The 22,523-nt window shown below is 47.7% G+C and overlaps 1 protein-coding gene across 2 annotated transcripts in view; it reads right to left on the bottom strand.

Moving 5' to 3' along the window:
• Positions 1-22,523, bottom strand: part of PUM2 (pumilio RNA binding family member 2) — a 755,055-nt gene that overhangs the window by 473,572 nt on the left and 258,960 nt on the right. For both annotated transcript variants that reach the window (XM_086926282.1, XM_086926283.1), the window contains exon 11: positions 16,577-16,720. In XM_086926282.1, the coding sequence (XP_086782408.1) occupies positions 16,577-16,720 (144 nt within the window). The remainder of the gene's footprint in view (positions 1-16,576; positions 16,721-22,523) is intronic.

Below are 22,523 nucleotides of genomic sequence, written 5' to 3'. Positions count from 1 at the left end.
CTGGAGTGGACCAGGAGGGTCCGGGGTGCTCCTCCTTTGGAAGGGAGCAAGGGCCAGTCTGGAGCAACCAGACCAGCAGTGGTGATGTCGTCGGGCATCGTCGGGAAGGCCACAAGCCAGCAGGCTAGTAGCCAGACAACGCGGTGAGCAGCAAAAAGCAGAAGGGCCCCACGCAGATCTCGTGGATGCTGGGGGGCTGGACTTCGGTGCTGGAGCACCTCAGGGTCGGGGCTTCTCGGACCCCAAAGCACTCACCAGAGGATCCCTCTGCGGTCGTGTTGGATAGAAGTCATGCAGTTCTGATGATGGCCGGTCCCTCGAGGTCTCGTAGCACCTACGGTTCTCAGCTTAGCTGTAGAGGTAGGTAGAGGTCAGAGGTGCCAGGGAAGCCGGGTCTCGTCGAGCTGGTCAGTCGGATTCCGGAGGAAGGACGTGCAGCAAACCGCAGAGTTCTTAGATGGTGCCTGCGGGTGCAGGGTGCCTACTCCTTAGCCACAAGGGAGAAATATTGAGAAGAGTCGAGAGTTCCTTTCGTAGAAAGTAGTTTCTTGATTCAAAAGATGATCTAATTTGGAAGGGTCCCCGCTCCGGCCTTTATCCTAAAGAAAGGGGTGGGTACGCGACTAGGTCCTGCCCTAGGGGTGGGACCAGGAAGGGGGGTGGTTACACCACTCTCCCTTGCCGGACTTTCCCCAGCTCAGGGGCTGGTGTGCCCCTGGAACTGGTTCTAGCCGGCAGATGCGTAGTGAGCACCGGGGTGCCACTTGCTGTCACCTTCCTGTAAAGCCCTGCCTACCCAGGATACACAAAACCCTGTCTGGGATGGTGCTAGCACCGCCCCTGACAGGAAACCCTTTGTCAAAGCTCCCCTCGCTGGAAGGACTCCCAGCTGCAGGGGGTCAGACTCGTGTCTGTGGTGGCAGCATCCATTTTGTGATGCTGAGGCTTGAGTTAACTTTAACCGGGGTTCACAGTTACCTACATGTCGTGTCCCTCTAGAAGGGTGGAATGCTAACCCCGTCGCCAGAATTGGCGAGGGGTTAGTATTCCAATTCGTATGACACCTTACTCGACATGTTTTGATAAAGCGATACCAAAGATAGCATTTAACCGCGAGGATTATAATGCACTTAAGAGTATATGGTATGCGTTATCATGGAACAGCTATTAGGACTTGGTTCCGCAAGCTGCAAACGGGCTCAGCTCATGCCAGAGCACCATCTCACACGATTCCAAGCACTCTGCCTTCAGGATTGTCAAGGCCTGCCATAGGAGTGACTGATAGGGATCTGTGTGTCCATTTTAGGGTTAGATATAGGTATACTATATCTAAAGCAAAGGGTGACTACACCACCTTGCCCCAGCTGTCGTGCAGCCAGTTGTGTCAGATTTAGATGGCCAGCCAGGGGTGGCATAATACATGCTGCAGCCCCTGGTAGGCCCTGGGTACACCTATGCCCTGAGTTACAGGGTCTGATAAGGTGGCCCAGTACCAATTGGAAATGTACCTAAGGTACATGGAATCCATTTTAGAGAGAGAGAAGTAGGCCTGGGGTCCTGATTGGCAGGGTCCCAGGCCAACTAAGTCGGAAAACCAGCAAAACACCAGGCAAAAAAAGTTGGGGGCAACCATAGTCCGGTATCCACCTTCCTACAGTTCTCCTCGCTCTTCGGTCCCAGATAGTCTTTTTGGAGCAGAAAAAGGCACAAGCAGAACAGTCTTTAGCTTCGTCCTCCGGGGAGAGGCAAAGGTTACACACTTCATGAAGGTCGGTGTGGGGAAACTTAGACCCACATCGAGGACACTTTTTAAATGGCGTCCTTTCCATGAGCTGGAGTCGAGGCCTAGTTAGTCCCGAAGGCGGTCGATGACGACCGGAATCGAAGTTTTCGGTGTTGAAGAGTAGCGTTGACTGGAAAAGCGTTCAAAACTTTATTTCTGTAAGTTGGTGAGGGTTGCACGCCTAAGGAAATCGGTTCCAACACGGAGCGCTGGAAACACATCCGAGCCCGGTGGCGGAAAAAACAATCTGGGGATGGAGCCGATGCCCATGCGCAGTATCATCCTAAGGAAGAGTCACCTATCCCGTGACTTCCAAAGACTTTTCTACAACAAAACAAATTGCAAGCATCCGGGCCCAACACTAGGTGGCTGTGAGAAGGTGGCCTGATATGCAGTGCTCACTATTCTAGTGAACACTATGTATCAGTCCAGCAACCCTTATTGATGATTGGTTGTAAGTCAACCTTATAGACCAGCTATCCTAGTAGCGTGGATACGAGCAGTCTAAGGCTAAAGACTCGAGAGGGCGTGTTAAGCCAGCTGTTATACCACATATACCCCTTGAACACCAAGTGAAAGGACACCACACAAGTGTTATGAAAATAAACAGTTATTTATTAAGATTCACAACAGCCCTGTACTCTTTATGAGGACAGGGTACTAAGCACAAACCAAAACTCTTACAAAAATACTTAAGTTAGTACAGTATATACAAATGCCCGAGGGGCACGGAAAACCATATAATTGAAAAGTGGAATGCGAAATTACTAGCAGGTAAGTACAGTACTAATAGGCTTTGGAATCGCTAGGACTTGACTATAGAATCGTTAGATTACTTCTAGGAGACCCAGGGGACTCGGGTGCAGTGTGTGCACTCTCACGCGAGATGCGGGACAAAGTCTATGGTAGCTAGAAATTGCAAAGTTAGTGTTCTCGGGCGAACCCGACCTGGTAGGAGGAAAACGAAAGTAGATTCTGACCCTTGGATACTGAGGCTATGCTGGGGCACCGAAATGCCGAAGTTACCTAGCCCAGGGGCTGCAGCTGCATAGGACTCAAAGGACGTCGGGAATCCTCGTTGACGGACCAGGAGCCTGGAAGAAAGAAGTTGCTGGCAGGCGACCAGTGAAGAAAGTTCGGTGGATCCAAGCCTGGATCGATGGAAAATGACACCTGAAAGCAGAGGGGACCAAGTTCGAGACTACTAGCCAGTAGTCAGTGGGCACCAGGAGGGCACCGGATGGTAGCCACCTCGACTAGGTGAGTGGGTGACGCTGTGCTCGGAGATCTCACGGACCAGGAGGCGTTGTCGGCGACCAGGAAGGAGGATCGAGCTGTCCCACGAAGATAGAAGCTGTCGGCGCCGCTGGACCCAGGATTGGGCAACAAAGCCATGGCAAATTCAAGCCCACGCGGTGGACTCAAAATGGCGTCTGGAGTGGACCAGGAGGGTCCGGGGTGCCTCTCTTAAAGAAGGAAGCAAGGGCCAGTCTGGAGCAACCAGACCAGCAGCAGTGATGTCGTCGGGCGTCGTTCAGAAGGCCACAAGCCAGCCGGCTAGTAGCCAAACAACGCGGTGCACAGCAAACAGCAGAAGAGCCCCACGCAGATCGTGGAGATGCAGGGAGGCTGATCTTGGGTGCTGGAGCTGCGCTGGGTTGGGGCTTCTCGGACCCCAAAGCACTCACCAGTGGAAGACTCGGTGGGCTTGTTACGCAGAAGTCGTGCAGTCTTGGCGATCGTCGGTCCCTCGAGGTCTCGTCGCACTCACGGTTCTCAGCTTTGCTGTAGAGGTGAGTAGAGGTCAGAGGTGCCAGGGAAGCCGGGTCTCGTCGAGCTGGGTCGTCGGATTCGTGATGAAGGACTTACAGCAGACCGCAGTGTTCTTTAGGATGGTGCCTGCGGATGCAGGGTGACTACTCCTTAGCCACAAGGGAGAATCTTGATGAAGAAATCGTGAAGTCCTTTCGCAGAAAGTCGTGTCTTGATTCCAAAGATGATCTAATTTGAACAGCGGGCCCGCTCCCATCTTTATACTAAAAAAGGGGGCTGACCCGGTGACTAGGTCCTGCCTATGGGTGGGACTAGGAGGGGGGTGGTTACACCCCTCTGCCATGCCGGACTTTCCCCAGGCCAGGGGCTGGTGTGCCCCTGGAACTGGTTCAGACCGGCCTATGCGTAGTGAGCACCGGGGTGCCACTCAGCAGTCACCTTCCTGTAAAGCCCTGCCTACCCAGGATACACAAAACCATGTCTGGGACGGTGCTAGCACCGCCCCCGACAGGAAACCCTTTGTCCAGGCTCCCCTCGCTGGAGGACTCCCAGCTGCAGGGGGTCAGACTCGTGTCTGTGGTGGCAGCATCCATTTTGTGGAGCTGAGGCTTCAGTTAACTTTAACCGGGGTTCACAGTTACATACATGTCGTGTCCCTCTAGAAGGGTGGAATGCTAACCCCGTCGCCAGAATTGGCGAGGGGTTAGTATTCCAATTCGTATGACACCTTACTCGACATGTTTTGATAAAGCAATACCAAAGTTAGCATTTAACCGCGAGGATTCTAATGCACTTAAGAGTATATGGTATGCGATATCATGGAACAGCTATTAGGACTTGGTTCCGCAAGCTGCAGACAGGCTCAGCTCATGCCAGAGCACCATCTCACACGATTCCAAGCACTCTGCCTTCAGGATTGTCAAGGCCTGCCATAGGAGTGACTGATAGGAATCTGTGTGTCCATTTTAGGGTTAGGTATAGGTATACTACACCTACTGCAAAGGGTGATTACACGACTTTGCCCCAGCTGTCATGCAGCCAGTTGTGTCAAATTTAGGAGGCCAGCCAGGGGTGGCATAATACATGCTGCAGCCCCTGGCAGCCCTGGGTACACCTATGCCCTGAATTACAGGGTCTGATAAGGTGGTCCAGTACCAATTGGAAATGCACCTAGGGTACATGGAATCCATTTTAAAGAGAGAGCAGTAGGCCTGGGGTCCTGATTGGCAGGGTCCCAGGTCGACTATGTCAAAAACCAGCTAAAACACAGGGCAAAAAGTTGGGGGCAACCATAGTCAGGAGGTACCTTCCTACACAACCCCCCCCCCCCCAAACGAAAGGAGATAAGGCTATCCTTGTCCAGGTAAGCCTCTATTACCTAAGTGGCCATATAAGGAAGGACCAGCTCTGGCTTGGTTTCCCCCTGTGTCATGGTCCACTAGGCAACCCCTCACCCTAAGGGTATCTGAGGGTCTCCACCATAGGGAATCTCTGCCTTTGGTGTGTCTTGGGAAAGAAGAAGGCTGATGCTGGGATGGAGTACTGAAGTGAGGCTCCTCTACCTTTGGGCTCAACTTCCTCCAATCACCATTCCTCATGTGTGCCCTTCTTTCTTTAGCTGAGATGCACTGAGCTCTCAGGGTCAGCCTCTGGCTACCTAAAGCTGGAGGCTGAGTCCCTCTGTTTGGCTTACTGGAGGGACAGGTCAGGTTTGGGGTTTTTAGGCCCCAGGTTTGGCTGTGCCCAACAGTGTCCAGCTGTGGGAGGTCCCTAACTACTTTTAAGGGGGATCCCTCAGGAGTCTGTTTTATTTTCACTTGGATAGGTTTACCAGCTTCAGTGATCCTAATCTGCTGATTAAGGGGTTCTTTTGGACAGGGGGCCCTTTGGGGTCCACCACTGGCCTCCCTGACCTCTTCAGCCCTGGGCTGACTGAGGCAGGGTAGAGAGGTGCAGGTTACCTGCTCCAGACTGGGTCCCACCTGGGAAGGGTCCACTGCCATCAGGGGCTCTGCCAGGCTAGGCCTGACTACCTCTGGGGCAGTTCCTTCAACAGGGGTAGAGTCAGTTCCCTGAGGAGGCTGGCTCTCACCTAGTGTCTGGGAGGGGGGAGACTTTTCTTCCTCCTCAATGCTCTCTGTTTGAGTGGAGTGATCCATTGTTTCAGGCTTCACAACCTCACTATCTGTTTGAGTAGATGCTGAGACCATTTCAACCTTGCCAACCTTTTCAGGAGGGCACTCAGTTTGTGTTTGGGCTGTGACTGTCACAGCCCTCCTATCCTGTTCTGGAAAGTCTGTCTGAGCCTGGGCAGTGTCTACCACTGCCCTTCCAACCTTTTCAGGGAGGAATGGTTCTTGGACTGGGGCTGTAGCTATTACTGCCCCACTAACCTGTCTGGATAGGCCTATCATTCTGGAATGAGTTTCTTGTTCCACCTCAGCCCATGCTGAGAGTTCCAGGTCATTCCCCAGTAAGCAATCTACAGGTAGGTTATCTGTCACTGCCACTCTCATGGGCCCTGTGACATTACCCCAGCTGAGCTTGACTACTGCCATGGGATGCCTTCTCTTCATTCCATAACCAAAGTTAGCATTTAACCGCGAGGATTATAATGCACTTAAGAGTATATGGTATGCGATATCATGGAACAGCTATTAGGACTTGGTTCCGCAAGCTGCAGACAGGCTCAGCTCATGCCAGAGCACCATCTCACACGATTCCAAGCACTCTGCCTTCAGGATTGTCAAGGCCTGCCATAGGAGTGACTGATAGGAATCTGTGTGTCCATTTTAGGGTTAGGTATAGGTATACTACACCTACAGCAAAGGGTGATTACACGACTTTGCCCCAGCTGTCATGCAGCCAGTTGTGTCAAATTTAGGAGGCCAGCCAGGGGTGGCATAATACATGCTGCAGCCCCTGGCAGCCCTGGGTACACCTATGCCATGAGTTACAGGGTCTGATAAGGTGGTCCAGTACCAATTGGAAATGCACCTAGGGTACATGGAATCCATTTTAAAGAGAGAGCAGTAGGCCTGGGGTCCTGATTGGCAGGGTCCCAGGTCGACTATGTCAAAAACCAGCTAAAACACAGGGCAAAAAGTTGGGGGCAACCATAGTCAGGAGGTACCTTCCTACACCTTCCAACAGTGGCCATCTATGCATAGTGTGTAATCTGCAGCTCATATGCTTCGAACAGTGCATTCCAAATTCCACAGGAAAGGGATTGGACCATACGGACTAATAATATGGATGTCACAGAAAATAGATTAAATAATTGGTTAGAGTCCATCAGGGACACAATTAATGGCCTAGCAGTTACACATGGCGATTTTTCTCAAGTCACTGCCACATTGCAGAAGCCAGGTGAGTCAGAGGCTGATTACATCTTAAGGTAAAATGAAGCATGGGATAATAGTGCAGGGGTACCGCGCACCACAGAGGCGTATAAGGTATTGGCTACGCAAACCCCTATTAATGGATTGCTAGCTTCTGTGGCCCACAGTTGTAAACTACCCACCCTGATTGGTCCACTAAAGGATATCACGAGTTATGCACGCTTCTCATAACTATGGAAAGAAATTGTATTTTAAGGTAAGGAAGGACATCGCTAAAAATGACAAAGGAATGATGTTGCAGCAAGTACAAAGAGGGGAGGAGCCGGAGGGAATGTACTATCAGGGGGCACAGCAAAGACAGGATAATGGACAGGGATACCAGAGGAGAGACAAGAGTAGGGATCGGTGCTATAATTGCCAGAGGCATGGGCACTGGGGACGCAATTGTAGAAATAATAGAGGTCGAAGGGACTGGAATGAGAGAAGTGACCAGTATAATAGAAATGACTGAAATAGGAATGAAAGGTTTGACAGAAATGAGACCCAGCCATCTGCACCACCCATGCCCAGAGACCTGAAGCAGACCCAGCACTTCCTGAGGAATCCTTTCCAGGAGCAACATGGATCAGCATAGGACCACGCAGAGAGAGAGATGGGACACACTGCAGCAACCAGGGCCCAGTGCTTTATGATGAAGGTATCGGAGACACCAGAGGAGAATCCCATGTTTCAAATTAAGGTAGGAGATAAAGAGATTGATTTCCTAATAGACAGTAGTGCAACCCTATCCGCAGTAAGAAACAAACTGGGTCCTGGTAGTGGTGAAACAGTCACTAATATAGTAGTAAATGGAATGATGATGCATGAAGAATTGTCAGAACCCTTACCAGTTTCTGTTGATGACTTCACAACGACCCATCAGTTTCTGCTGTCACCAGATGAATCGGTGGGAAAACTAAGTGAGGAAGGGAGGTGTGCGCACCTCTGCCACCTACACCCCTCAGTCAGATGGGGGGGGACTCAGCCAACCAGGGAAAGGCTTATGCCACCCTCCCACTGGAGCAGGTCATAAAAGGGGTGTACCCACCCCAGGGAAGGGACCCGTTGGTCCCAACTTTCTACCTACCAGTGACACGCCTAAATCTAGTGTTTAGGGGCACCCCTGAACCTTGCTTCTTCAGACAAGAACCAGCAAGTATAAAAGAAGAACAGAACAGCAGTGCCGAAGCTAAGAGGAAGACGCCCACTGACTTGGCTCCAGCCCTAACGGACTGTCCCCACCTCGAACCTGCTACAGCGAAATCCAGGTGTGTCCTTCAGCCAGCAACGTCGAGACTCTGTCTCCTGTGAACACCAGATTTGTTCAAACACCAGACTCCAGCTCCGCAAGAATCCACAAGTTTACACCACTCTGCACCAGACGTCCAAGGCCAGAGTTTGAGTGTCCCAATACCAAGAGGCGGTCTGAGGTTCCGTGATTCTGAACCCGTTCAATAAAGTTAGTCGTATCTAGACGATTTGGTATCAGCAAACCGCAAATGACGAGTGCGGTATGTACGAGTGTTTTCGTCATAATCGATCAATGGGAACACTACGTATTCAGGGATTTCGTTCGAACCTACGGGTTCCATTTTGTGTACGGCAGCCATTTTGTGGTTGCCCTCACATAGGCCGATGACTGCGGCCGAACGAGTCTTTGGGACACGTACACCTTTAGCTGACTTTTGTGTGACCTGAACGAACTGACTCCCTTGCTCGTAGCTGACCTTGTTGAGCCAGTTCCTTGTTAGGCAGCTGGTCAGATAGAGATTAAAGAGCAGGACATTGCTGAGTTTATGGTACATGCACACACCCTTCTATCTTGCTTCTCATCTGTTTCTGTTCCTTCTTTTTTATGGCTTAATTGTGGTTTGGGTTGAGGTCCTTTTATTATGGGTTCGTCCGGCCTGTCCGAGCAAGAATGTTGGATTTTGCCTAGTCATTTCTGGTGGGCTGGACAACCGAAAGTGGGTTTGTCGTTATGCAATACGTTTGAAATGTCACTATTCGATTGGTCCGTTTGTAAATAATTGATGCTATTCAGGAATGTGATTTTTAGCATAAAAGACGATGTCTCGCTCTATGAATTTGTACAGTCTCTAGCGAACCACCCGTGTTGTGCTTCGTAGACCTCTGTTCCTGGTTGCAGCCAATAAATTTGGTCTTTGACATCACCGAGAAGTGTCCTGTGTCTCTGTTTGCCAAGGCAGGGGAACTCGAAGACATCGGGCGTTTTCCCTGGCGCCGCTGGGTTCAGAAACCCGGTTCTTCAGTTGGCGCCCCACGCGGGGCGACTTCAGTGGTACCGGTCCAAGCCTGAAGATCGTGAGGAGCTTCGTGTGAAAATTCTGGAGGAAGGCCTGCCACTTCATCGACCCCTGTATGTCGTCGTTGTCCGAAAGTCTTTGCTGCGAGGTTCCCCGCTTTCCGACGGCTACGAAGGACTGCTGCCCTGACTGTCGCCCTGTCTTGGAGCCATTAGACGATTTGTAGTGCGAGACAATAGACGGGTCTTCTGGCGATGCCATCGACATTTCAGTTAAGTATGAGTGGAGCGTCTCCCAGTCCTTAGTTTTGTTTTGGGTATCCCCTTGGGATCTTTGATTTGGGACTTGCAAGCCCCAAAGCCGAGGGACTCGTGTATTCGCGAGGCTATCGTCTTTGATATTCCCTTGAAGTTTGAAGCTAGACTAGTGAGCGAAGATGCCTGGTCTTAGCAGATTTGGAAAGATATTTTGTTGTGGTTGTAATAGGGATTCCCGATTGGAGGACTCGTGTCCGGTTCCTCCGATTGGAACTCAGACCTATGAGCTCTATTTAAAACATGGTGTGGGCCCTATCATGTATAAGGAGGTATACCAGGAAAGATGGTGTTCTACAGTGGCCCCGATATGGTAGCTTTGAAACTGAGATTTTAGACAATCTAGAAGTCAAACTGTTCAAGAAGAAAGTCCCGCCGGCGATGTTTGACTCTTTCCGCCTTTGGCGAAAGGAAGCCAAACAGAAAGAAATTAAGTTAGCGAAGAGAAATAAACGAGAACGAGGTATGTCAATGGTGCAAGCTGCTATACAGTTTAGGGATAATGAAGAACATGAGAGCAAACAGTTAGGCAACGTACACTGGCGATAGATAAGTGCTATCCAGCTTTGCCACCTCAGCAGCAAGATGAAAAGAAAGACCTTGAGAAAGATCCTTTGATGGCACATTTGTTGAGTTCGCCACCCCCTTATGTGCAGAGTGCTACAGCACCTCCGCCACCTTTAGTTGCGCAACCTCCGGTTGCTTTGCCTCCTGTGGTTCTACAACAGCCAGCTCCTCTTCAGTTGGCTCCTATTCCTTTGGCGCAACCTTCTCAAGGGCTGCAGACTTAGTTACCTCCTTCGTCTGCTACTCCTATGCCTGTATTATCTACTCCTTCTGATACTGCTCCTGTGCATGCTTCTGCTCATCCTGTTTTTCCTCCTGTTCTGTTATCAACTTCTCCTTCTGTTCGACAGAGAATGACTGATACTGTTGCTGGTTTCTTTTCTCCCCTTCTTGGGTTGTTAAGTATGACCCCTGTTGCAGAGCGTAAACAATTGCGTAGTCAATTGCCTGGTCCTGATGAACGTTCAGTATTGGATCATTTAGCACGTAAATGGGTTACTTACCCTTTGCACTATAGTTTTGAGTGTGTCATGGATTTTTTCCGTCAATGGGAAGCACCGATGCAGAGATATGTTTTTGGGACAATGTGTGCTTTCCTTCGTCAGGAATGGGAAGATGGTGAATTAGGACGAGCTCCGCCTGAGTTGTTCCGTATACAGTCTGAGTTTGCGAAGGGAACTATAGTGGGTATTGATGTTGAGAAAGCAGTTGCAAAATAATCTTAAAAAAGGAAAAACAGTCCCTAAGTTTAAGGAGAAAGCAGTTGCGACATTGTTGTCATTTAGGAGTGAGTCTCCTTCTAGGTCGTTATTTGAGCCCGATTCTTCAGTTAGGAGAAAGGCGTGACAATATCCGATGAGAGGTTCCCCCGGTTTGGAGACCGGGTGATGCAGCTGCTAATCCAGCTATTCCGCCTCACTTTCAGCGTGTTTGGGTACATGTTCCATGGAAGCGAGTTGAAGTTTTAGCCCTTAAGCAGTCTTTGCCTGATCCACGTAAAAATCCTGCAGGGTACTATAAGGAATCATCACAGACTGCGGATTCATGTATTATGAATCTGGCCGACATAGACTTGTTGTTTGGGAATGTTGTTCCACAGCCTAAATGGGGAATGATTTGTCATACGGATCATGCGCAAGAGTTAGGTGATACATGGAATAATATTAGGGCCGCAGATGCTAGACAAGTAGGTGGTGCTAAACCAGAGGATTTAGTTGCAGACCTCCCTGGTAGGATTGTTAATTACATGAAGACTCTAATGCCTGCTGTGAGTGTTAATTGGGACAAGTTGTCTGCATGTAAGCAGAAGAAAGACTAAAGCGTGTCCGACTTTTTCACCAGGTTCGAAGATACGTTTGTCGATCATAGTGGTCAGGACATGAGTACGGAAGGTGGTCAATGGTTGTTCGTTGACAAGTTTGTGCATAATTTGCTTGGGGAGTTGTGCAATAAGTTGAAGGATTCTGAGAGTGCTTGCGCTGTTTCTTCGTCAGCACAGATTTTGGCTACTGCCCAGTACTACGAGAATAGGGATAAGGATGAGAAAGAGAAAGCGGATAAAAAGACTAAAGAATTAAAGACTAAGGTTCTTTTACAGCAAGCGTATTCACCTCGTAATAATCAGCGCGATTATCAGCAACCTCAGCAATATCAGAGAAACTCGCAAAGGTTCGAGTCTTCTCAACAGCGTTTTCCTGTAGGCCCTAATCAGTGTGCGTATTGCAAAGAACAGGGTCATTTCGGGAATAGTTGTCCGGTTCTGTTACAGCGCACAAATGGTGCTTCTGGTGTGGGAGGTCGGGGCGTTCAGCAAGCTCCTAGAGTTAGAGGACGTGGTGTGTTTCCTCAGAATGCGCGTTCCTTGCCTCCAGAGAATTCTATGAATAGTTTTGATCAGCAGAATGGTGCGTCTGGTAGGACGGCTCAGTACTATGCGGACGATTACTAAGTCGAAGGTGAGAATATGGACGGTAATGATTGCTAGGACAGCCATAGACAAAGAGAGGGAGTTGTTTCAGTTCCAGTAGATCAGAATGGACCTTATGTTGAAGTGATTGCATCAGGTGTGTCAGAGCCTATCTGTTGGATACTGGTGCTGCGAAGAGTTCTATCATGCACTCTAAACTCCCTGGCGCACCTTTGGCTTAACAAATGTTTCAGTAGGTTTTTCTGGCGCCCCGGTTACGAATCAGATTTCCAGTCCGTTGTCTATTTTTGTTGGACCTTGTGAATTCGAAGCACCCCTCATTCTGACGAAAGGTTGTGGTGAGAACTTGTTGGGATTAGACTTGTTGAAAAGATTGTATGCGACGCTACATTGTTCTCCTTTAGGAGTACAGCTTACATTGGGTAAGAGAGTGATCTCTCCAATGTATTTATCTAAAGATCGACTTCCAGCTGAATTGTCTTCTCTCCCTGATTCTCTTAGGGCTACTGGTCCGAACGATGTGGGTCTTTTGGAGATTCCACCATATGTTGTGAAGTTGAAAGCGAATGCTAGATTGCCACGTATTCCCCAATATCGGATTTCAAGTGATGATGAAAGAGCAGTTTTAGCGATCATCTATATAATCCGATTGAGAAAGGTGTGATTGAAGAAACGAGAGGTAACGTGTGTAATAGTCCTGTTTTGCCTGTTTTGAAAAGAACTGATTCTTCACAGCCTCCTGTATACAGGTTTGAGATCGATCTCCGTGAGGTGAATAAGATCGTAGTCCTGCAATTTCCAGTTGTACCTGATATCACCGCTTTATTGACTTTGATTCCGGCTTCAGCCACGTGGTTTTCGGTGATTGACTTGAAGAATGCTTTCTTCAGCAACCCGATTGCCGTGGAGAGTAGAGATATTTTTGGCTTCTCTTTAGGAGGCCGAAGTTTCCGGTTTAAGCGCGCTCCTCAAGGCTATTGTGAGAGTCCATCGATCTATAGTCAGGCCTTGAAAACACAACTTGATTCGATTGTTTTACCTGATGGTGCTGCTCTTATTCAGTATGTTGACGATCTGTTAGTTGCGGCTGACAGTGCAGAGATTTGTAAAGAGGCCACTTTGTCGTTGTTGCATCATTTGTCTGATTTCCATCATAAGGTTTCTCTTTCGAAGTTGCAATATTGTCGACAAGAAGGTACCTACTTAGGTCACCTCTTATCGAAGGAGGGAAGAAGATTGATCACCCAGGAGATGATGGCTTGTATCTTCCATGGCCACAGCTAAGCTATGCATTCTACAAAACAAAGAAATTGCAAACAATGGTCTCGCTTGCAACATTTGAAAAGATATACAAAGTGAACAATCAACTAACGGAATACAGTCCCATTTGGTCTCCTTTTCTCAAAAGCCCCTTAAGTTTTCACTGGATTGGATGAAAAGTGAGTTGGGAGGCTACACTGCTTTGTCATTTATCACATTTGTCTTCATCTTAATATTGGGCAATTGCAAGTCCAGAGCTTCAGCAGCCTTCCAAACCACCACAAATGAGGCACTTTCATCCACTGGTGGCCTATGTGGCAAATATAGCTCTGGTTCAGATGGGACCGGCCATTGGCGTTTTGAAGGTCTTAATATAGGGCATAGTCAGTACAATTAAGAGAAAGTTATCCAATCCCCATCTTCATTAGTGTCCTGAGGGACATTACATGTGTCCTCCACCAAGTCAGAATCTGAACCAAAGAGAGCACTAAGTCTCTGAAAGGCCTGGCCTTGCGGCAGAGGTCTTGGATTAAAGTCACGTAGCATAACAACTAGTTGTGCCTTTGTGATCTCAACGCGGCATGAGCCTGGAGTGGGCCGAAGTCATTTTGGGGTCAGAGAAAAGGTTCAGATCGTGAGTCAGCACTGTTACAGAGGGAACCGTTGTGGACGCTAGAACTGATGTAGAGACTGGACCGGAGTTGGAGCAGGCCCAGTACCAGGTCCCAAGGAGGCAATGGCATCACAGACAGACCAACCAGCAGAAATCGGACTGGAGACCCTGTGGCTCCATGGGGCCCAACGGTGTACTAGAGGCAGCTGGAATTGCACTGAAGATTGGCAGAATGGTCTATTGCACCAATTGTGTGACAGAGTCAGACTGACACGTGATCTCTATTGGCATGTGATCTCCATCTAGATACTCTAGTGTCTTCTCGTTGCACTCATGAGTGGTGGGATAGGGTTTAGTCCTGGTTAGTTTTCTTGCACTTATGTCTAGACTTCAACCAGTGAGTGGACTTTTTTTGCAAGAGCAGCTTCGAGACAAGGACAATGAGTAGGCCTGAGACTTGGAGCGGCATCAGTGTTTTGACCCCAAACTTTTCTTATGCAGCAAAGGGCTTTGGCCCCTGTATTGCCTTTCAGTGCATAAAGCCGCACTTGTCGCACAACTTACAGTCATGGCCAGAGAACAGGTACCTCAAACACACGGCTGCGGATCTGTAACTGACATCTTACTGTAATCTCGGCACAGCTTTAATCTCATCATTTTCAGTGGGTACATCATTCCCTAGCATAGTGCTGCAGAGTTTTGGAAGTCAGTGGAAGATAGGCAAAGTTCCAGTTCCACATCAAAAGGTGCAGAAAGAAAGGAACTTACATCTGCTTTGTCACTTTCGGGATGGTATAGAGTCATCAAGGAGCTGGACAACACAACTGTTTAGCAAGCAGGAGCACTACTACAAAAATCTCCGAATCCAATCTGAAACCTGGGGATAATTCTAAGGTAAGGAATTTGTAGTTAGAATGGATCAGAAGTGAGTCCCTAATAGTCTTTACTGGTTCAGGGTTGCACCGCTAAGTGGCAGCATATCAATCAAGTTATTTCCCACTTGTATTAACTAACTTTCGCTTGTCATTTTCTTACAAATCCAGTTCTCTGCCAAAGATGATAAAAACATTTAATTTCTTTTTAAAGGAGCTTATCAATGGTGACCTTTCTACCATTTTTCTCCCATATAGAGTCCAGTTAAGATTTGTACTCATAAGATCATTTAATGAAATTAATTACTATAAGAAGAAAATGAGTTAAACATCATAAGCTAAAGCACAGGTGCCACAATTTCTTCCAAAGTAAATAAATAAACAAAAATGCAGCAACATTACCTTTTTTTTCTATTTCTTTACTTTTGTTAGAATTGCGGCACCCACGCTTTAACTTTAAACATTTTAAGCCAAAGCACGGGTGCCATAATTAATTCCAAAGAAAATAAATAAAAAATGCAGCCACACGCCTTTTTTTCTATTTCTTTACTTTTGCTACTATCGCGGCACCCGCGCTTTATCTTTAAATTGTGGGTGCCGCTATTGCTTCAAAAGTAAAGAAATAGAAAAACAACCATTTGCAATAAAATAGTTCTCGTATTACTAAATGTTTGAGCTATTGGCGTTGCGTTATTTTTAGCAACACCAACAGCTCAAACTTTCAGTAATGCGAGACCTATTGCATTTCAAATGCTTGTTTTTATTTGCAGCGCTGTCCACCTTCACTTTAGCCGCCGCGCTTGATTAATTAATTTGGTGTGCAGGCCGAAAGTGAGCGTTTCTACTCACTAATGTAAGAAACATTTGCAATACAATAGGTCTCGCATTTACGCGAGTTTCAGCTCTTGACATTGCAAATAAAAATGCCTTTTATTTTTGTTTTCGCTTTTAAAACATAAATAAAAGGCATTGTCCTTTACAATGCCAATAGCTTAAACTCGCGTAAATGCGAGACCTATAGCATTGCAAATGCTTGTTTACTTATGACTTGATGTTGATCTAGAACTGAAGACTGTTGTTCTGCAGTTCCAGTGGTGGCTCCTCTGCTAAAGCGGAGGAGCGTTTGCAGCAGTGTAAATAAATGAACAATAAAATGATAATACCTTGACATTATTATCACATTATTTGTTGATGCTTCGGCAGCTTTGGGGCGTGGCGGGGTTACTCTGTTCATAGAGTGGGGATGGAGGGGAGTGGTGGCACTCTGAAATTGTGCATGAATATTTGGCTGGCCATCTCGGACCGTCCAGACAGTCATACGCACTTTGCATGTTCTCCACCCAGGCTGCATTATAGACTGGGTGGAGAATATGCCCAGGCTACCAGTCCCTGGCTGAGCGCCAAACCACGGCGATCAGAACTATCACAACCCTGAATTGCAGTGTTGTGATTCGCTTAGGGAAGTCTGGGTGCTTCCTATTCCGGCCGGAGGGAAGATTAAGAAGAGACGCAGCGACAGAGGTAAGTTTAATTTTCTTTTAAAGACCCCCTTATCCCACCCCGGCCACCCTTGACCTGTGCCGCCCGCCACTGTGCAGTTCCTAAGAACTACAAAATATCAACCTATTTATAGTACATAATTTAGAAACCTCAGAGGATGAAAGGCTGAGTCTGCCAAGATTCTAAACAGGATCAATACAACTCTGCTTTGTCAGCACTTAGCAGTCAGCTCACTGATCCATCCTACCACATCACATCACAAATGGATAACTAAATACATCACACTCAAATTAAAATGTGCATTATGAAAAGGCACTCACCTGCTTGTGCTGCAGCAGGACTGATTAACATAGGTGCTGAAGCGACTAATCGAACATGATTTCCCAACCCAGTTCTTGCTCCAGGACCCATCACCAAGGCACCAGTCTGATCATAATAAGCAGTGGGAGTAAGAACCTGGTAGCCTAGAAAAAAGAAAAGTGAAATTGATCTACAAGTGCTTGAGATATGCTATACCAGTTATACTTCGCCTACGCTTAACGTGGCGGAGAAAATAATTCAACATTTATTTCTGTCATTTTGTGTCTTTATAAACCGTTATACAGTATATATATATATATATATATATATATATGTTATGTTATGTTTGAAACTCTTTTATAGCGCACGGCTACCCCAGGGGGCGTCCCGGCGCTTTGGCAAAGAGAGATGCAGAAAAGAAACACAACACAGCAGCTCACGTAGGTCCCGTCAGAAAAAAAATCATGCTGCAAAGAGCCAAGTTTTCAGCTCCTTTCTGAAGGCAAGGAGACTATTAAACTTTCTTAAGGAAAGAGGTAGCTCATTCCAGCAACGCGGGACCAAGTATCGGAAGGAACGCCATCCGATCCTGGCCAGTTTAATAGGGGGGACGACGGCTTTGGCCAACAAGGCCGACCGAAGCGACCTCCTCGGGACATAGAAAGCCAGACGCTTCTCCATACACTTTGGGCCAGTTGAATGGAGGGCTTTAAATGCTAGGGTCAACACCTTAAAGGTGATTCTTTTGGCAATGGGCAGCCAATGCAGTCTCCTTAGAAGTTCCGAGGCTTTCGCCCTGCGTGGGAGTCCAAAAATGGCTCTTGCGGCCGAGTTCTGCACAATCTGCAATCGGGCCAACAGGTATTTAGGCAGCCCGATATATAGGGCATTCGCGTAGTCTAAACACGAGCCGATCAGAGACTGCACAATGATTTTTTTGTGCTGCAGAGATAGCAAAGGAAGAAACTTACGAAGCATTTTCAAAATGCCAAAGCATTTCCCAGATAGACCGATGATTTGGGGTCCAAAAGAAAGGCTGTCGTCACATGGTACCCCGAGGTTTTTAGCCTTCACAGAGGCCACATCGGGCGGAAACATGTCCTGGGGCCACCAGGTCTTCCAGTTGGGGTCCGGCAGACGGCCAAAAAAAAGCAGCTCCAACTTGTCGGAGTTGCATTTCAGACAGTGCCGCCTAAACCAGTCGAAGACCGCACCCAGGAATTCCCTGATCAGACCACCATCAAAAGCCTCTCCCTTTTTAGATGTAAACAGGAGCTGGGTGTCATCAGCGTAGGATATGATCCGGGCACCAAAGGACTACCGCCGCCAGAGGGGCCATATAGATATTGAAACGGGTGGGGCTCAGGATAGTCCCCTGAGGAACCCCCACCTCGAGCGGCGGCATTTCCGCAGAGAACGGCGGTGCCCAGACCCCTTGCCGACGGCCGGTCAGAAAGGATTTAAACCAGTTCTACACCGTCCCACGAAAGCCGATCTCCCAGAGTCTAGAAAGGAGACCTGAGTGGGGGACGGTGTCAAACGCCGCCGACAAGTCCAGCATAACCAGAATTGCCTTCCCTCCCAGATCAAGTGTCTCCCTGATGGCATTGGTGATCTCAAGCAAGGCTGTCTCCGTGCTATAATTAGCACGGAACCCTGATTGGGAGTCATGTAGGATGTTATTGCTCTCTATATAGTTGGAAATAGAGAGCTGTACATGTTTCTCGATCACCTTTGCCAGAGCAGGGAGAAGGGAGATTGGCCTGTAGTTAGAATGGACAAGAGGATCCAGAGTGGGCTTTTTGAGTAGTGGCAAGATCAGCGCATGCTTCCAGACCGGCGGAACTTCGCCCATAGTCAAGGAAAGGTTGAGCAGCGGATTAATCAAGCTGTTGAGTGCAGGCGCTAATTTTCCAAGACGTTTCGCTGGGCAAGGATCCAGTGGCGATCCAGATTGAAGCCGCAAGAGAAGGTCAAGGGAAGAAGTTACAGATAGGGAAGAAAACTCCGAGAGGACAGTACTCCTATCATCAGGTGACGAACAGACAGTGGACCGATAACTTGTGGAAGCGCAGAGACCAGCCATATATATATATATATATATACTGAAAAAAACATAGGTTTTAGGGGTGTTATAGTTAGTTGGACATTTCACTCGTACAAAACCATTGTAATTCCCCCATTATAGTTCGTTGTACAAACTAGAACTCGCCAGCCCGCAATCCACTGCTGATGAGGTCACATATTACATCATTCATGACATGGTCAGTGACATCACTGATGACGACACTGATGACAGGTGGTGACTCCTCCCTTGGACGATAGTGCGCATGGGCATCGGCTCCATCCTTAGATTCTTTTTCGCCATGATGGGAAATGATGGAGTTAGTAGAAGTTAAGAAAAGGATGTCTATGCATGTGCATCTAAGTAAGATAAAACTGGAACGATACAGGTCCCGGAGAGGTGGGAGGGCATGTACAACTCTGCAGCTCTACATGCCAAGAACAGACGCATACTGGTAAGTAGCATTTTCCGTTCGAGGCATATGAGCTGCAGATTGTACACTTAGCATCGATTGTGCAGCAGTGTCTCCCCTAGCGGTGGTCACCTGTATCCGTTGCAGTAGTTTGAAAGTTTTAAGGACAGCTTGGCCTACTGCAGCTTGGCTTGCACATCAACACAGTAGTGTTTAGTGAAGGTGTGTGTTGTAGACCATGTTGCCGCCTTTCATATGTCCTCTAGGGGTATGTTTCCTAAGAAAGCCATAAAGGCTCCTATTTTGCAGGTGGAGTTCGCTCAAGGAGGAACGGTCAATGTACGTTTTGCTTTGTGATAGCATATTTGTATACATTTTACAATCCACCTTGCAATTCCACCTTTAGAGATGGGGTTGCCTTTATGAGGTGGGGAGAAAGACACAAACAGTTGTTTTGTTTTTCGAAAAGACTTAGTTTCATCTATATAGTAGAGAAGAGCTCTTTTAACATCTAGTGTGTGTAAAGCCCTTTCTGCTACAGAGTCTGGGTTTTGGAAAAAAAACACAGGAAACTCTACAGATTGATTTAAATGAAAAGGAGTAATGAGTTTTGGAAGGAATTTTGGATTAATTCTTAGAACCACTTTATTACGTATTATGCATTTGTAAAAATAGTTCTTGTATTGTGAAAGCTTGTATCTCACTTACTCTTCTAAGAGAGGTAATATAAATAAGGAAAGCTGTTTTCGACGTGAGGAATTGCAGTTCACATTTATGTAGAGGCTCGAAAGGGGATCCCATGAGTCTTGTAAGAACAACGTTTAGGTTCCACACGGGAGAAGGTGGCAACCTGGGTGGGATGATTCTTTTTAATCCTTCCATAAATGCTTTAATTGCAGGTACTCTGAAAAGAGACATATGTTGTCTGTTTTGTAAATATGCTGCCATTGCTGCAAGGTGCAGGCGTAGGGATGAATATGCCCAGTTACACCTTTGTAAATGTAAAAGGTAGTAAATGATATTCTGGATAGAAGCATCTAGAGGATCAATTTGGTTATTGTTGCAGTAAATGGCAAATCTCTTCCATTTAGCCGCATAGCACGTTCTGGTAGTAGGTCTCCTAGCTTCTTTAATGATGTTCATACAGTCTGGTGGTAGGTTAAGATAACCAAACTCTAAGACTTCAGGAGCCAGATCGCCAAATTCAGTTGACTTGGGTCTGGATGTCGGATGTCTCCATGGTTCTGCATTAGCAGGGATGGAGTCAGTCGTAACTTATGGTGTGGAACTAGAGAGAGTTCTAGCAGTGTGGTGTACCACGGTTGGCGTGCCCAAGTGGGAGCTACCAGGATTAGTTTGAGAGACTGTTGTCTGAGCTTGCGTACTACTAATGGTATTAGTGGTACTGGCGCAAACGCGTACGCCAATCTGCCTGACCAGTTAATCCATATCGCATTGCCCTTGGACGGTATACACCTGTTACAACGCATTTGTTACAACGCAATACCGTTACAACGCTACTTTTATAACGCATACCATTACAACGCATTGCGCTGGGGGGCGCTCTAGGATAGGGAATAAGTATAATTTACTATCCAACACCTTCCCTAGGGTCCACGGGGACTGGAGTTAGAATAGTAAATTATACTTACCACTATCCAGCACCTCAAAGCGCTATGCTTTGTAATGGTATGCGTTGTAATGGTCCCGTTGTAACAGTAGGTAGTTGTAATGGTATGCGTTGTAACATGGTACATCCCCCTTGGACAGCAGGTGTGGAAACCTGGCGGCGAAGGTTGGGCATTTTGCGTTTTTGTGTGTGGCGAACAGATCTATATCTGGATGACCCCACTTGTGAAAGAATGGTTGAAGAACTTGCGGATGTAGTTCCCATTCGTGAATTTGTTGTCTCTGCCGACTCAACAGATCTGCCATCTGATTGTGAACTCGTGGAATATGCTCTGCCAACAGATATATGTTTTGTGGAATGGCCCATCTCCAAATGTTCTGTGCAAGCTGGGACAGTTATAGAGTGTGTCCCCCCTGTTTTTGTATGTAATACATGGCTGTCATGTTGTCCGTCCGGATTAAGACAGCTTTGTTTTGTACTTGTATTTGAAATGTTTTGAGTTTTAAGAATATTGCTAGCAGCTCTAGATGGTTGATATGGAACAATTTTTGTTGACTGTTCCATTGTCCTTGAGTTGTAGGATGTAGGAGATGGGCTCCATATCCTGTGAGAAATTAGTCTGCTGTAAGCACTAGTTGTGGAACAGGTTCAAGGAACGGCCGCCCTTTTGTCAGGTTTTTGGTGTTCCACCACTGCAAAGAGCGATGTGCGCGGCTGTCTACCAACACCAGGTCTGTTAGATGACCTTGATCCTGGTTCCACTGTTGTGCTAGACATTCCTGTAACGGACTGTAACCAGGAGGGTCGCCGGGTGGAAGAAAACAACCCCTATGCAAATTGATGGGCCACTGATCCCTGCCCTCCTTCCCTTCAGGACGATCGCGAGTCATGGCAACTGTTGCCAGGAACCAATGGCAACGAAAGCGGTACCTTTAATTGGGCGGACACCGAGGAGGAAGCCACGCCCCTACATGACGTTAGCTTCACAGAAGTGGTGAAAACCCGGGAAGGACGTCGGATGGCGTGTGACGACACCGTGGAGGGAGACGAAGGATTTTCGAGGAGAACAGAGGGCGAGGAGAGCGGAGCACTGAAGAAAGGAAGACGAGAAGCAGACGAGCCAGGAGGCCAACGACACTAAGATTCGCCGTGCCACACTCCCGAGGGAGGAGTGTGGCTGTGAAAGGTACGGCAGCGTTTTGCGAGCTGGGTGGGGAAGTGGGGTGGTGCACCTCAGTTGATCAGAATAAGCTACCCCCACTCTTGTACATAGTTGTGTATATTCCTACTTCCTCCCTCCTCGTCAACCTCCCTTTTCCCTGCACCCTTCCCCCAAGTTCTGCTCCACAACCTGGATTGTAAAGCACGAATATCTCAGCGGTGCCCCCTCACTTACCAGGTTCCCCGGGGAGTATCGAAAGAGACCTTGAGTCCAAATGGTCCTTTCTTGTTTTCTTTTTGGTTTTCGTACCTTTGCTGACTACCCACGAGAGAGAACTAGCAGCCCAAGACCTCAACCCCAGACAGAAGAGGAACAACTTTCCAGTCAAGACCGGTAGAGGTCAGGAGCAATAACGGACCGATCAGAGTTTGCTCGGGAGAGACTTACCTTTCGCAACGGGAACCCCTTGTTAAAAAGAAAACCCTCTTTAACCCGAAAACGTCTAAGGTCCCTCACTGTACCCACGTCACACGGACGCATTTGTAGTGTTGCATATTGCACTATGAAGATGCAAGATGCCATCATGCCGATTAGTCTCATGAACACTCTGGCTTGCAGAGAGTGTTGGTGTTGAAAGGCTGTGACTAAGGCTTGGATGCTCTGTATCCTTGCTGGACTGGGATACGCTAGAGCTGTAG

The sequence above is a fragment of the Lissotriton vulgaris genome, chromosome 6 (assembly GCF_964263255.1).
Source record: "Lissotriton vulgaris chromosome 6, aLisVul1.2, whole genome shotgun sequence".
NCBI classification, from domain to species: Eukaryota; Metazoa; Chordata; class Amphibia; order Caudata; family Salamandridae; genus Lissotriton; species Lissotriton vulgaris.
The sequence above is the reverse complement of the archived record's forward strand: the minus strand, read 5'-3'. Positions and strand labels throughout refer to the sequence as shown.